We start from the raw sequence: 17,349 nt of genomic DNA, 5'->3' as shown, positions 1-17,349 counted from the left end.
ATCTCTTTCTTTCATTCACTCATTTTAAAATCATAATCAAATTGAAACTATTCCAGCCATGATCAACATTTTGTAAAATTGCTGTAAGATGTTACAAAATACTGATTAAAAAGCAATCTTAGAAAGGAGTAAAATCTATAAAAATAAATGTATTAATACCATAACACTATACATGAAGACAGTACAATACTAAGAAATCTAAATATTAAAGCTATTTTGTGAATATAAGATTGACATGTTGTGTACTAAGTACTGAACTACTGAGCATATATTGAGACAGAGGGCTAGTAGAGGAGAACTTGCGTAGCATGTTATAGAATTCTTTCCATTTTAGGCAGAATTTTAGTTTCTGGCTGAGCCATCAGGTTGATTGAAGTGCTTGAAATTATCTTCCAGAAAAGGTGCATTTCTATTTTTTGTAGCTGGAAAAAGTTTTTCCTAGCTGTATATATGTAGCATGTGTAAAAAAATGATTCTTTTTATTCGGTTTTATAACCTCTTTTAAGATCAAATAGCTGATTCCTGAATGGGACAGTTACTGAATTTGTAACATTTGAAAGTTATCATCAGATCTACCATAGCTTGCATGCAGTTCTAGCCTAGGGTGTCTGCCTAAAACAAAAGCTCACAAAGTGCAAATGTGTTAATAATGAACTCCAGAGGTTGTATATCAGAACATTATATTGGCTAATGCTCCTGAAGAATTTGATCTCTCAAGCCCATAGAGCTCAAAGGCAAGAAGCAGTTGCCTCGCAGTTTCTTCAGGCCATCTAAGCTAAGAATGTCTGGGCCCAGTGTCACTGTCCCAAACTTCGATGGGAATATCCACGTGAAGAGACAGTGACAAATGATCCTTATCCAGCAACAATCTAATTTTAAAGAAGTTAGTAGACTAAAAACATTGTATGAAATTAAAGTGTACTAGATAGAACCTTGTATAGTAAACCTCTCACTAGTGCCAAATCAGGCTTTTAAACTGCTTACCAATGTAAAACCAGTGTTAGGATAATTCCAAATAAATTGGGACAGATAATTCTCCAGTTTGTCCCATCCAGAAAGCAATCTGTGAGAGGAAAGTTAGACATTTATAATTAAAACACCATGCCTGAGTCAACTGACTCTAGAAGCTATTGATAGCTATTCACATGACTCCAATTATATGATCAGGTTCAAAAGTGATATGAGTGTACAGATGCATGGTCACTTGTGGCACTTGTAATGGTATGTGGAAATGACTTTGGAACACAGGAGAAGAGATTCTGTCTAGGGGGTGGTCAGATAAGATAGGGCATAGTCTGCAGTTATATAACGGGCAGATTAAGAAGCTCAGAAGTTTTCAGGCAGTAAAGGAGATGGCAGGAGATGTGTACTTTCGGGCTTACAAGATTCTGTTATTGCAGCCTTACATTAAAATAGAATTAGCTCATCTGGTCCGTAGTTTTAATTTGGTCTACCTGGAATTGACACACCAGGGACAGCATTAACAGTATCCATTTATAAACCTTGTAATTCTGGGGGCTCTAGGAAACTAGATTTCCTGCTTTACTTTCCCTTGGACCAGTTTCATGGCTTGGGCAAGCCCTTCAATTTTGAATAATATCTGTTCTTCTTTAGTCATCATACTGTAAGAGATAACCGGTTCCCTTTCAAAAGGACCAAGCAATATTTTCTTTGTGTTGGTAAAACATTTATCTACACTTCCTGGTGTCAAGGTCAGAGATAAAGCAGAAGAAACCTGGCCACTGTCCAAGGTAGATGAAGCAATTTGGAGTGTATGAGCTGATGTAATGTTATTTAGAAAGGTTCTCACATTTTGTTATTGTTGGTTTGCTAAAAAAAGCAAAACCCCTGAATCACTGTCTGGCAATTATAGTTCAATTTAATATGCACAAAGGTCAATGGCTATGAAGTAGTTAGCTTAGAAAAAAGGGACAGTCTATGGAAATTCATCTTCCCACAGTTATACTGTTATTACAAAAGGCCAGAATTTATTTTATTATAGTGTTGTAAACTCATTTAAGTGAGATGGGGCTTTATAGAAATGTAATAAATTATTAAATGTTCATATTAATATATCAGATTCCTTTTATGAGCTTGAAGGGACACAACATTTGGTGTTTACTAGTTGCTTATTAATTAGAGGGTTGGGAATAATTTGTGTTTTTCTTGAGAGAATCCTCTAAAGACATCAAAGGTTTTCTTCAGATTCCCACTTTTTACAGAAATAATCAAATAGTTAAAAGGCAATATATTCTTCAGAATAGCCAGTGTGCAAAGGATCCATAATTTTCATTACAGAGAAGAAAATTAGACATTTAATCCGATTGCTGGGAGAGTACTTTGTAACTGCTTACTGGAGATTATCCTCAGTAGAAAACTTTTGAAATGAAGAGTTCATTAATCTACAGTTGTTTTGTTACTTTGACTGGTTTCAAAGGTCCAGAGCTGGTTCTGTGCTGTTGTTGTTTTCTTATCCATAGTGTCAGATGCCTATAAGTTACAGGGCAGGAGTTTAAATTTATAAAATAGATAAAATCTTAAGAGAAATTCAAATAAGATAAAATAGGATTTCAAGAATAAGAAAACAATAACAGAAGCTGAATAAAATGAAAATATATCCATAGCTAGCTAAAGAAGCTGCTAGTCTGCCAACATTTTAAAGTGTGTGTGTGGGGGGGGGGGGTGTTGAAGCCAGCCAATAATACTTTCCACTTCATTCCTTTTCTACATAGATGAATGAACAGATTTTTGTTTAAATCATACATTCAAACCCCAAAGTCCTTTTTCTCATTTCCCAGTCACAATTCTCATTCATTCTTGGGTCTACAAATGGCATAATGACTTGCTTTTTTTTATATTACCTAGTTTTGTCATAGCATCCATTCATATCTTCTGAGTACTTTTTGGTTCTTTCATTATCATTCACTGGAGTACAACAATGCAACTATGACCTACCAAAGGATTCCTTCTTTCTAATACTCACAAGAATCTAGGTGACACCAATTTATTATTTCAAGTATATGTTTAGCCCTTTCGTTCATAATTAAAGCTAAACCTACTGTTTACTACATGTATTCAACCTCCTTCCACAAGACCCGACTACCTACATACAGCTCTATTATATTCTCTCCCTTTCTTTTAGATCCACGAACCCTATTTTTCATTCATACACCTTATCATTTACTTCTCTTACTATGTGCTAGTGATTTCTGTAATTTATTATTAAATGCACAGGCAGAGAAAAACAAAACTAGTGCTGCACTTTCATTTCAAAATAAAGCATTCTAAGGAGGAAGTATTGTGTCTTTTCTAGGCCAATTATCTTTAATAGTTATCTAATGTTGTTAAAATCATTGGATTTTACAAAGCTCAGAACTGGAAAAGGGGAAAAACTTTTTTTGGGGGTGCTTTCTGTCTGCTACTGGAAAATCTCACAAAAAGATTTTGTGATTTAACAATTCTTAGCACAGAAACAGAGATCTAAGCGCATTCCTTTGATTCCTCCTCACTACATTCAAGAATGCAACTAGTTCAATGATTCCCTCATCAAGCAAGTTCATATGGCTGCTACTGAGTTTTTTTGAACTTAGTTCAAGTAGAGCACAGCACAAATTATTCTTGCAGTTGGAAGGGATTCCCTGGGATTATGCAATAGTGATTACGTACTATCAGGTCAGGTTTAACTCTTAGTAATCGCATAGATATTCTCCATGAACTCAGCAATGACAGAAAAATCGATGTAAATATTAAGATCCAGAAAGTTTCCTGGGCATTTTCTTATACAACTGCTTCACAGATTCTAAAATTCCAACTTAACATTTAAATTATTTTTCTCATGGCTCCGACGAATCCTTCTGTTCTGCAAATCTTGGCTTACAGTTGAGAGAAACTATATTTCATAATAATTAATTTATTCTGGACATGTGCAGAGGCATTCAGTTTACTATACATATACCAACATTCATTCCTAGCAATTGAATTTCTTCACAATCCCAAGCTTAAGAATGCAGGAATCATCATTAAAAGTAAACCTAGTTCGACCTTCCTCCTTGAACATTTAATGGGACAAACTTATATGTTTGCTTCCCGGCACATGTGGAATTTGATGGTTAACTGGTTTTGTAATTGTTCTGGGGAAGGGTATTTTCAAAATAGGGATACGTGATCCAAAAGATTCATATTTCTCACCTCCTATAGTCTGTAACCCTACCTGTCCTATTTCAAATGTTTTATTTTTCCTGGGAGGAGCCAACATCGCGACGGTACAGACGTGCAGTCTCGATGCTCCGAGACCGCCGCTGATACTTTTGCTGCTGGGTGGTCCAATCGGACCTAAACCGTCCCGAAGAGACGGAACAGGAAGACTACGTCTTGCTGATCTCAAGGACCCGCAAAGTCCCTGATTGATCCAAGAGAAGGTTTTCAAGCTGGCAACAAAAGGCAAACTAGGCTGATGAAGTTGGGACGGCTCCAGAATGGAAGGAAACGGAAAGAGTAAGTGTGTCCATCTGGTGAGGAATCCTTTCTGTTTTGAAAAAGACTGCCCCCAAAAATCTTTTTTTATGCTAAAATAAATCCTTAAGCAGAAGAAGTAAGCGGCGAAATTGACCTGTATTAGATTGTTTTGGATAGTATGCTTTTTTGTCTTTTGTAATTACACTTTGTGGATTGAAATGCTCGCAACTTTTTTTCTCTCTCCTCTTCTTAAAGTGAACGGACCGGTTTTCTTTGACTTTTTCTTGCTTTACTTTTTAATTTAAGGATTAAAATCCCCTTCTCTACTCTAACAAAAAAATTTATTATTTGCTATTAAACTCCATTTAAGAACTTTGTTTCCCTTAAGTCTGAGACAATATCAGAGAGTGAAAGGAAGCAATATTGCCACTGGGAGGCTAGAGTTTCTGAAACTACGCATTCATTCCTGTTTCTCCTTTGATTTCACTGACTCTGTACTTCAAAGTTCCGTAATTAAAAGTGATAAGAGCCAAGGGCACGAAGTGTTTACACAGGTGTCCTTTGAGAGCCTTATCGGCACTGGAAGAGGGGGAAAATAATGGAACCTCTTTCTTGTGAAGATTACAAATGATCTTGCGTTTAAGTTAAATATAAAAAAAAAGTCTGGAAAGCTAGAGTGGCAGCAATTTATAATTTAGAAATATGGATCAATTTTCAGAAGAGGAAACTTTAATTTTGCAAAATATTTGGCATGGAATTCAAAATTTACTGGAGGTAACTGAAGAAGATAAGAGTTTTTACTAGAAAAAAATGATGGAGATGGAGCACCAAAAATTGAAGAAAAAATGAATACAAAGATAAGAAAACTAATAATAATAATAAATAATAAACTTTAATTTATAAACCGCACCCTTTCCTAAACAGGACTCGGGGTGGTGTACAGTCATATTAAAACAGTATGAATACAAAATATAGATATAAATTAAATATACAAATAGGTACGCGGAGGAGGTAGGATGTGGACTGTACAGTATTTAAATTAAAATACAAATAAACATTTAAATACCCTTAAAAACTACCCAATAAGATGTTTGCCAGGAGGTTAAAATGGGACTATAAATCAGTTAAGCCAGCTAATTGGGTGGGTCTTAAGCTTCTGTCGGAAGGAGCGGAGGTCGGTGGTAGTTCTAATATCGGGGGGGGGTCATTCCAGAGGGTTGGGCCCATCGCAGAGAAGGCTCTGCTCCTGGGCGCCGCCCGTTGACACTGCTTAGTGGACGGCACCCGGAGGAGTCCCTCCCTGTGAGAGCGGATTGGTCGTAGGGATGTATGAGGTGAGATGCGATCCCGCAGGTAACTAGGTCCCGTGCCATGGAGCGCTTTGAAGATAGTAACCAACACCTTGAAACGCACCCGAAAAACCACAGGCAGCCAGTGCAGCTCACGCAGGAGTGGTGTTATATGGGAGTATCTTGTCCCCCCATGATGGCCCGCGCGGCCGCATTCTGAACTAGCTATAGTCTTCGGGTGCATCTCAAGGGGAGCCCCATGTAGAGAGCGTTGCAGTAGTCCAGGCGAGACGTCACCAGCGCATGAGTGACCGTGCGTAAGGCGTCCCGATCCAATAAGGGGCGCAATTGGCGCACCAGGCGAACCTGGTGGAACGCCCCCCTTGCCACGGCTGCCACATGGTCATCCATCGACAGCCGGGCATCAAGGAGGACGCCCAAATTGTGCGCCCGTTCCACGGGGGGCAGTTGTTCGCCCCCTATGGCCAGCGATGGAATCCACTGGTTGAACCGGGGTGCTGGTAGCCACAGCCACTCAGTCTTGGAGGGGTTGAGTCTGAGTCTGTTGTCCCCCATCCAGACCCGAACGGCTTCCAAGCACCGGGACATCATTTCGACGGCCTCGTTGGGGTGGTTTGGGGTGGAAATGTACAGCTGTGTGTCATCAGCGTACAGATGGTATCCAAACCCAAAACCACGGATGATCTCACCCAGCGGCTTCATGTATGTGTTGAACAGGAGGGGCGAGAGGACCGACCCCTGCGGCACCCCACAAGTGAGTGGCCTCAGGGTCGACCTCTGCTCCCCTGCCAACGCACATTGCGTCCGGTCGGAGAGGTAGGAGCAGAACCACCACAAAACGGTGCCCCCTACTCCCATCCCCTCCAGCCGGCGCAATAGGATACCATGGTCGATGGTATCAAAGGCCGCTGATAGATCTAATAGGACCAGGATAGAGGAACAACCCCTATCTCTGGCCCTCCAGAGATCATCCATCAACCCCAACATGGCCGTCTCCGTGCTGTGACCGGGCCGGAAGCCGGACTGGCGTGGGTCTAGATAGTCGGTTTCCTCCAGGTGACGTGGGAACTGTTGTGCCACCACACTCTCTACAACCTTCGCTAAAAAGGGAAGGTTGGAGACGGGACGATAATTAGCTAGCTCCACCAGGTCCAGGGAAGGCCCCTTGAGTAGGGGCCTCACCACCGCCTCTTTCAAGGCGACCGGCAAGGACCCCTCCTCCAATGAAGCGTTCATAAGACCCAGGAGCCAGCCTCGTGTAAACTCCCAGGATGCCAGTACAAGCCAGGAGGGACACGGGTCCAATAAACATGTAGTGGCTCGCAGTTGCCCACGTAACCTGTCCAAATCCTCAGGGGCAACAGAGTCAAACTCCTCCCAGCGTGGTGCCTCAAGACTTGCTTCACTCCGCAAATGTTTTTACTAGGTATAGTTAAGGATTTCACCAAAGGGGAAACAAAATTGGCCTTGCATATGGTTACAGCAGCTAGGTTGTTGATTGCGCAACATTGGAAAAAAGATTTTTTACCGACAATTGATCAATGGATTCAGAAGGTGGCGGGGTTCGCCGAAATGGCAAAAATTTCAGCTTTCTTAAAAGCTCAGAAACAGGAGGATTATACACAGGAATGGGTAAAATGGATTGATTATATAGAGAATAAATACCAGACTAGGAGTTATTATGTAGCCTTTAGGTAAGAATGTTTAGATTGATAGATGATCAGAGTAAATAATATATGGGATGTTTGGAATTGTTAGAGTGGTATACAGCGGAAGTCAGGGGGGTGGGTTTCTGTGGGAGGTGGGGGAGGGTTAGGGTGGAGGGCGGGGCATTATATATGTATGAATAAATTAGAAGATGGGATTAACGAAACAATGTTATTTTAGGAGAAATTTATATTAAGAGTTATATATGTTAAATTAGCTTAGAAGATGGGATCAATGTGCTATTATTAATCTAAGAGAAATTTATATTGTGTTTGTTGGGAGGAGAGGGGATACAATATGAGTAATTTACTTTAAGACGGGGGAGGGGAGGGGGCAAAGTATTTGGTATAATATTTGAATGAGAATTTTTGCGGGGGGTTGGGGGGGGGCATAGCATTTGTATGAGATTTACATTGTATGGCGGGGGGGGTGAAAAGGGGGAAAATCTGTTTGTACAAAACTCTTTTAATTAAAAAAAAAAAGACTTGCTTCCGATGTCTCCCCTGGGCCACTGAAGGGGGCCCATCCACTCCGGAGCTGAGCGATTTTGTCCTGCAGATATTCCCCAAACTCCTCTGCTCTACCCTGCAAAGGGGCTTCCCGCGGCCTCTGTGATAAGAGGGAGCTGGTCGCCCGAAACAGGGCGGCAGGGCGGTTATCTGCGGACGCAATAAGAGTGTCTACGTTTGGCCGCTCTCAGTGCCACAAGGTAGGTCCGTAAATAGGATCTTACCTATGTTCGGTCAGATTCGGAGCGTGAGGACCTCCACTTGCTTTCTAGGCATCTCTTGTGGTGTTTCATCACCCTCAGCTCCTCGGTAAACCAAGGAGCCAGGGTGGTTCGTTGCCGCAGGAGAGGCCGCAAAGGCACTACCCGGTCCAAGGCCCCAGCAGCCGCCCTATTCCAAGCGGCCACTAGATCCTCCATCCGGGAGTGGGTCAGGGCTACAGGAAGTGGCCCAAGCTCCGTCTGGAACCTGTCAGGTTCCATCAGTCGCCTGGGGCGGAACCATCTGGGACAGTCAGGTTCCGCCTCCCCGTGGTGGGGGGTAGCACCGGGGAAGTCGAGCCGGAGAAATGAGTGATCTGACCATGACAGGGGTGTAATAACCAAATCCCCTATTCCCAGATCACTCGTCCACTGTCCAGAGACAAAAACAAGGTCCAGTGTGTGCCCACCTTCGTGTGTGGGGCCCTGAATTAATTGGGTCAGGTCCATGGCTGTCATGGAAGCCATGAACTCCCAAGCCACCTCGGATGCTTCACCCGTCGACAGCAGGTTGAAATCCCCCATAACCACAAGTTTGGGGGTATCAACCGCCGTCTCCGCGATCAGCTCGAGGAGCTCAGGCAGGGCCGCTGATGTATAGCAAGGAGCCAAGTATACAATCAGCAAGCCCAACTGCCTCCCGGGGCCCCATTTCACACCAAGGGACTCACAACCGGATATCTGCGGCACAGTGAACTCTCTCGGTTCCAGACTCTCCTGTATAATTACCGCCACCCCACCACCCTTACCCAGGGCCCGCGGCTGATGGAATGCACGGTAGCCTGGCGGGCACATCTCCACGAGAGGTAAACCACCCTCGTGGCCCAACCAGGTCTCCGTTATCCCTGCAAGGTCCGGTTCCCCTCTGAGATCAACTCATTAATGAGGGGGGCCTTGTTAACAGCGGACCTTGCATTGCAGAGCATCAGCCTCAGGCCCTGGCTCTGTAGGCCCTGGCCACCTAGGCTGCGGGGGTTGGTACGAGCGACCGGGCGTGTCCAGCAGCCACGGTCTCCCAACCGACTGCGAGATTTTCTTCCGTCCTCGCACCCACCCCTCCCCACGACCGTTGGAATAAAACAACCCTCTATAGGAATGTCATTTTCCCTTCCCCCCCCACTCCGCTCACTTCCCCCTTGACCTTACCTGTTCGCCTGGCAAAAGTCCCCCTCCTGGCCTGATTATCCCTCCCACCCACCCTGGTGCCCCCTAAAATGGATAAAAACATCTGGTTAAAAACCCCCTAAGTCTTCGCTTCCTCCACCTCTCGGGGTTAACAAACCCGTCATTAAGATGGGCCCTTGAAAGGGCAAAGGGCCATGTCTGCGAGAGGGGGGACTCCCGCAGCAGGAGCAAGTCTGACCTCGAGTATATACTGGGGGGAGCTGCAGCAAGGGCCAGGGTGCTGTAGATGTTAAATTGAGTCAGCAAGCCAGGTTCCACATCAGATGGTAAGTCAGTACGTGGATGATAAGTGGATGGTAGATAGATAGTGAATAGGTGGAAAGTAGATGGTAAATGGTGGAGGCCAGGAGGCAATCTGTGGTGTGGGTGGGCAGACAGTCTAAGTAGATATTTGATGAAGTTTGATGGTAAAATTGATGGTAAATTTGATGGTAAACGGGTGAAAGATGGTGGGGGTTAGTCACGCAGGAACGCACAGTAGTCAGTGGTTATAGATAGTCGAAATAACAAGTGGGCAGGTAGTTATAGATAGCCAAGGCAGGTAGATGGCAGATGGCAGGGGTTGATAAATCCTTTCTCTTCCTGGCACTAAACCTCCTGCCAATGGAAGCCTCCTGCCGGTCTCCTGGGCACAAACCCGTCCTGCCCCTGGTGCCACAGGTCTCTCTCCTTCTGCCAGGCTCCAGCATAGATCTTTAAGGACTAGACCCATCGTAGCCTGCCTCCCCCTGCTTCAGCGCCCCCCCCCCCCCGCTGTTAGTCCTGGCCCGAGTGCTGCTCCGGCCAGCCTACGGCTCTCCCGCAGGCCTTCTTTCGGCCTCCAGCGTCTCGAGCCTCGTGCAACCCCCGATCGGCCTTCCAACGGTCCTCACCCTCCAATTCGGCCTTGCTTGCATCGCCGATGTCGTCGTCGCGCCGCCCGGGTCGCTGGGATGACGCCACTGCCGCCACCCGTTCGTCCTGCCTCTACCTCTATCTCCGCAGTCGCCGTCGCCATCGCCGACCTCCAGCTGAAGCTCCAATACCGACTCCACCTCCAACTCTCATTTCGGCTCCAGCTGGGGCTATCTCCTCATCTCTCCTGGCTGTTTGACCACCCTGGAGGGCCAATTAAGGCTCTATGGAAAGCCAGGGTGGTCGCTGCTCTTAATTCCCGACCCTCACGATGGAAAGAGGGCCGGGGGCGCCCCTCCCCCGTCAGAGAGCTCCGTGGTAGTACGGAGCTCAGAAGTCAGCAGCCATTTCCCCGGAAGCTCCTCCTACCTTTCTGACCAACAAGTTCAGCATCTTAGCCACTGAGCCATCGCATCCCTCTACTGGTTAAAGAGGAAGTGATCTTCAGTAGGGCCTGATTTGATTTGATTTGATTTGATTTGATTTGTGGAGTGAAAGTGGTTGAAAGCGAAAAAATGGGAGTATGGAAAAGGGAATTTGAAGGACTGGAGCTCTACCCCAAATTTAAAGGTACAGAAGAAGAAAAAAGGGGGAAAATGATGGTTTTAAGGAGAGAAACCTTACCAGAAGCACAATCGACAACCAAAGATAAATTAATTAAAGTAGCAAATGGAGGGTGCCGAGACTACCTGAGAGATGCAACAAGTAACAAGGTGCGGAGAGATGTTCATAAAAACTTTATTAAGGAAATAAACAGAAGACTAATTCCACAAATGGAAAATGAAATAAGACTATATGCCTTCTGGAAGGATACAGGTTGATATTTGAAAGTTGATAATAAAAAAGTAGCTAAGGTTGGTGATTAGTAAGTAGTAATTTTTAGATTGCTTTGTTAAATAAATAGTAACATATTTATGTTGGCTGGAGATGAGGAAGTTGGATATAAGTAGTAAATGATTTTGTTAACAAATATTAATGATAACAACAATAATGAAATGGTAAGAGATATAGTTAATGATATATATGTGTACTGGTCTAACATAAGGAATTTGGATATAAATTGCAAACAGTGACTTGGAAAAAAGGCTTAGAAATTTTGTTAATTAATTCTTATTTTGAATATGTTATAAAGGTGTAATGTTATTGGATATATGAAAGTTGATGACAAAAAATTAACTAAATCTTATAATTAGTAAGTAATACCGTGTTTCTCCAAAAATACAACCTGTCCCGAAGTTAACTCCTTGCCACATTTTTCGCGTGGGCAAAAATATAAGCCCATCCCTGAAAATAAACCACCTGGACAACCCACCCATCCCAGCCAGGCAGAGTACCGCTCACTGACCTAGCGGTATCCCGAAGGCACCAAGCCGCAGGAGCTGGGAGGGGGAGGAAAAGGCGCTCACGTTGCTTGCCGCTTTCGGGATACCGCTAGGTTCCAAAACTTTAAATTCCAAAACTTTAGAGTAAAACTATCCCAAATGTATTTGGACCCTTAATCCATTTCTAACTTTCCTAGACCAAAAACATCATGTAGGTTTTTGTTGTTTATTTTAAATTCTTTTAAGTTTGCAAGCTTAATTTTAGTTTTTTTTGGGGGGGGGGGTTCGGGGTTGAAGATAAATTCATCTAATGACGACTTTTCAAACTTACCATTCAAAAGGTCTCTGATAGCTTTAATATAATCAATAGGCATAATCAATAGGCAATTTCCAAAAGTGATGAGAGAACTATAAGTTCATCAGATTCTCTTTAAGTAGTATAAAAGGCACTGAGATTTTAAAAAGGCACGTAGATAATTACTAATCTCAGGGGGAAAAACATTTTTTGCAAGAAATTTTTGTTTTTATTAAACGAACAACACAAAAAAATCATCATCTTACATTACATCTTATAGAAAGTGTGTCAATTGGTTACAATTAGCTTTCGTGCATCTCTTCCACAGTCATTACTTATATTCATATCAAATGTCAAAGATTCTTAATGAGTCTTACTCTCAACATAGCATAGTTCTCATTTGACTGAAGTTGTTTTAGTGTCCTTTTACCTAAAATAATCCATAGTTAAAAACACAACCACCTGATGGCATTTCATTAGTTATTACAAAAATCATCCAATAACCTTAAGCCTTTATAACATATTCTAAATAAAGATTAGTTCACAAAGTTTCTAAGCCTTTTTTTTCCAAGTCACTGTTTACAATTTATGTCCAGGTTCCTTTTGTTATGATATTACATATATATATCATTAACTGTATCCCTTATAATTATCATTCCATTATTAGTTGTTATAGTTAATATTGGTTAACAGAAGATCCTTTACTGTTTATATCCATTTTCTTCAAACCAATATGTCTACCTTATTGCCATTATCGATTATTTATTTAACATAACAATCTAAAAGTTACTAAATTATTACTTACTAATTATAAAACTTAGTTAATTTTTTGTTATCAACTTTCATATATCCAATAACATTACACCTTTATAACATATTCAAAATAATAATTAATTAACATAATTTCTAAGCCCTTTTTTCCCCAAGTCACTGTTTGCAATTTATATCCAAATTCCTTACGTTAAACCAGTACATATATATATCATTAACTATATCTCTTATCATTTCATTATTATTGTTGTCATTAATATTTGTTAACAAAATCATTTATGAAAATCCTTTACTGTTCATATCCACTTTCTTCTCATCAAGCTAACACATATGTGTACCTTATTGTCATTATGGATTATTTACACACTCCTAGCATAACTTCCAAACTCCAAAACTCGGCTGCCGAATCTTCCAGCATCGGCCGCTCTAGGAGTGCTCTCTATGGTGGGCCGGCTGCCGGACAGAGAGTCTTCCGGACAGAGTCTTCTGCACAGAGAGTCTTCCGGAAAGAGTGTCTTCCAGCAGCCGGCCCACCATAGAGTTATAAAGGCTTAAGGTTTTGGATGATTTTTGTAATAACTAATGAAATGCCATCAGCTGGTTGTGTTTTTAACTATGGATTATTTTAGGCAAAAGGACACTAAAACAACTTCAGTCAAATGAGAACTATGCTATGTTGATAGTAAGATTTATTAAGAATCTTTGACATCTGATATGAATATAAGTAATGACTGTGGAAGAGATGCACGAAAGCTAATTGTAACCAATTGACACACTTTCTACAAGATGTAATGTAAGATGATGATTTTTTGTGTTGTTTGTTTAATAAAAATAAAAATTTCTTGCAAAAAAAATGTTTTTTCCCCCTGAGATTAGTAATTATCTACGTGCCTTTTTAAAATCTCAGTGCCTTTTATACTACTTAAAAGAGAATTCTGATGAACTTATAGTTCTGTCATCACTTTTGGAAATTGCCTATTGATTATATTAAAGCTATCAGAGACCTTTCGAATGGTAAGTTTGAAAAGCCATCATTAGATGAATTTATCTTCAACCCCGAACAAAAAAATAAAAATAAAATTAAGCTTGCAAACTTAAAAGAATTTAAAATAAACAACAAAAACCTACATGATGTTTTTGGTCTAGGAAAGTTAGAAATGGATTAAGGGTCCAGATACATTTGGGATAGTTCAACTCTAAAGTTTTGGAATTTATTGTAAAAATTAACAACTTCTCCCGGGAAAGAGTCTTATTTTGGCTATTCTAGTATTGCAAATTAAAACAAAAGTGATGATTTTAGAAACTGAATATCAGAGGTTACTAAAGATTTTAAGCAGAATACAAGCCTGGTGTTAGCTAATACATAAAATAAATAAAATGTAGTATATTCTTAACTCTATGTATATGTATAATCGCTGGTTTGCCTTGTCAATTTTTAACTCAGAAATTATCCATTAATATCTTGCATTAATTATGTTCAGAGATGCTTCACATACACATGGAGAGCAAAAATATCCCATTTTTATAATAATAGACAATGTGTACATTTTCTATCATGATTCAAAACAAAAAGGATAACATTTATTATTTGATATTCAATCCTCTAATTTGAATCTTTACCTTACCTTCACATCTACATTAAGATTTTGGAGACACTGGACTGAGTCCAAGGAGATCCATATTAAGAGCAGGATAATATCAGCCAGAACTAACAGGGATAACATCACCAGCAGCTGAAAATCTTTGATAATCTGAAATGCAAATAATTCAATATGCCCATTTCATGCGGTATTCATAATTTCTTTACAAAAAATGCAGCATTTTTCTTTAGATTTTGTAATTATCAGTCTGATTGTTTCTTTAGTAAATCAGTCTGCTAAAGGACCAATGTGGATTGTTCACCTCTGAAGCCCTCCTTTCAAATCCAATCCCTCAAGGTCAATAATCTGATGATGGCACTTGCTTTCTCCACAGAATTATAGAAGTTAGAAATATAGAGTGATTTAGTATAGTGGGATAAAGTATAAGTAACACATACAATATATAGAATTAATAACAATAGCAAAAACTGATGCAAGCATAATTACTCTCTTCTAAGGGAATTATAAAGTATAGCAATAAAACTTGTTAAGTCAAGCAAGCCTTTGCAAAAAAAAAAAAAAAAAACAGGAAAGGAAAGGAAAAATAGGAAATTTGCTTAGACAGGCTCACAATTATACAAACTAGATTGAAACAAGATATGTCCAAAATAGACAGAAATGAAACATCTATCTAAAATTAGATTGTAAGAAACAACTGGTTGATTTTTACTGGAAATATTTTTTAAATAATTTTTATTAAAAATATTACATAGAACATAAAAACCATCACAAACAAATTAAAAGAAAAACCAGAAAAGAAAAGAAAATACAGAAGTGCAGAAAGGAAGAACAAAAAGAAATAGGAAGATAAAACTTTGAATTGCCTTTCCAGCAAACATAAGCACAATTATTAAATTAACTCTTACTCTATGATCACAAAAGAAAGCTAACTTTTTCCATTATCCCATTTTTTCTAATCAAAACTACAAATTATAATTGCATTTTTCCACTTTATGCAAAAATTATATAATGAGGACCTAGTCAGTCATGACTTTTGCTGGAAATGCTGATGATAATCACACATATATGAATAAAATGGGGTATAATTAAAATAAATAAATATAGAAATTAATTCTAATCAGATCATAATGTTGTAAGATATAAAACAGATGAAATCTAACAAAGAACCATACTGCTTAGACATTGAAGTAACTTTTCGGGAGTTAGCTGGCATTTGATGTAGACTGCAAATATTGTCACTGAGGTAAATTGGAATTCACCATTAAGATGCTTCAAAGTCTATGATTCAACACAGTGCTAACCAACAGTTTCTCCATAGTGGGGGGAGTAGCATCCAGACTGGATTGACTTCATCCGCTCATTGATTGGACTGAGTCTGACAAGACTGTTAAGCCACACCTCTGTTGCTAAGCAGACCCAGCTTCCAACTCTTTTCTTCAATGAGGATGGATGTGTCATTTACAGCTCCAGAAGGATTCTACTTAAAACTTGAATATAGAGGCTAAATAGAATATTATTGGAAATTAATTTCAACACGTTGTGAGTAGACCAGGGATCTCACCACAAGCCCCAATTGTGGGGGGGTGTCAATTGTGTCTTTAGCCCTTTGTGGGTATTGCGGAGCTCCCTCAGACAACTGTCATTCTGAGGAGACGCTGACCAGTTGGACAGATCTCTGGACTAGGCTTCATAGCCTGCCTGGAAGGTGCCTTTGACAGCAGAGATTAGCGCTGGAGCGCTCTGCTGTTCCCTTTTTAAAAGAAAGATCGAGCGACAAACCGCAGCTGTCAAAAATGCCGCCGAGTGCCCGTGCTTCTTCTAATTCATCTGGGAAGGCTGACAGAGAGGCAGAGAAATACCTGAGCACCTTCCATTGAAAAGGGCCGTTTGGGGTAGTTAAGACAATCGTGCGCTGCTGCCTTCAGTTTGTTTTGGCGCGAATCGCCGTTTTGCAAGTTTCAAGCTGCGTTTTAAAATGGCGGCCGCAAATAGCAGCACGGACACTGAGGGGTACCAGGTCCTCGTAGATGTGGCTAATAGTCCCAAGGAGACTGCAGAAGTCCCCAAACTGGCATCTGGCCAATTGCCAGAGAAAACTCAAAGGGGGAGGGGGCAAAAGGCAAGCAAAAAGACCAAGCACCTCTCCAATTCTCCCCACAGAAAAAAAGCCTCCAAGCCCAGTTCCAAGTTCGAGTGCCAAAAGGACAGGGCGCTTGAACGTATTTATAAGAAGGCATACCTCCGTCCAAACCTACCTTTTCTGGCCTGTCTCCCACTTCGGGCCCCATTCCCACCTCGAATGACAAGACATTTTTCAATGTTGACAAAGACATGGCCCAGGTACTATTGCAACCTACTATTGATGGACCGGTGACTGCCTTGCATACCTCTGCAAATAGGCCTGGGGCACCAGAGGATGCCCTAAAACCTGAGGACAAAAGGCGGACTTCACTTTACAGAGAGATCATCAGGCAGCGGCCTGGCCAGTGAGAGCGGTCACGACCGCTTCTTTCTTTAATTGATCTTCTTTGCTTTGGTTGCAGATCTCCAACAACGAATCACGATAGCAGATGTCAGATCCCACCAGGACATCAACAAGTTGGTGGCAGCCATTCAATTCTCCTCAGATGCTACCTTGGCCGCAGCCAGGTTTGCCTCTAGGGCAATTGCATCCTCTGTAGCATCTTGCATATTGCTATGGTTACGTCAGTGGCAAGCGGACGTACATCATAAATGGCCTCTGGCGTCAGCGCCCTTTGCTAGGGGGTCCCTTTTTGGTTCTGCTCTTGATCCCTTCTTAGTAGAGAACAAGGACAAGCAGAAGGTGCTTCCCACCGCACCTAGAAAGAGCAATTTCTGGGCTGCACCGTATCCCTGGCAGTCTTCCTTTCATGCTCAAGATTACAGGTCCTCCTTTCAGGGTCAGGATTATGGGTCTTCCTTTCGGGATGCCAAGTTTGGGTACTCAGGGTTCAGACAGTTTCAGGCAGAAATACCAGCCAGATTGACAGCAGAAAGGTAGACAGCAGAAGCGTCCCTT

At 41.4% G+C, this 17,349-nt stretch overlaps 1 protein-coding gene across 1 annotated transcript in view; it reads right to left on the bottom strand.

The window, feature by feature from the left end:
• Window positions 1-17,349, bottom strand: part of GPR156 (G protein-coupled receptor 156) — a 52,769-nt gene that overhangs the window by 16,338 nt on the left and 19,082 nt on the right. The window contains exons 5-6 of the mRNA XM_081943851.1: window positions 14,329-14,459; window positions 985-1,063 (exon numbers count right to left, since the gene is read on the bottom strand). Coding sequence (XP_081799977.1) covers window positions 985-1,063; window positions 14,329-14,459 — 210 coding nt within the window. The remainder of the gene's footprint in view (window positions 1-984; window positions 1,064-14,328; window positions 14,460-17,349) is intronic.

This window comes from Natrix helvetica, assembly GCF_964273705.1.
Source record: "Natrix helvetica genome assembly, chromosome: 2".
Lineage (NCBI taxonomy): Eukaryota > Metazoa > Chordata > Lepidosauria > Squamata > Natricidae > Natrix > Natrix helvetica.
Note: the sequence above shows the minus strand (reverse complement) of the source record. Positions and strands in the feature narration are given on the sequence as shown.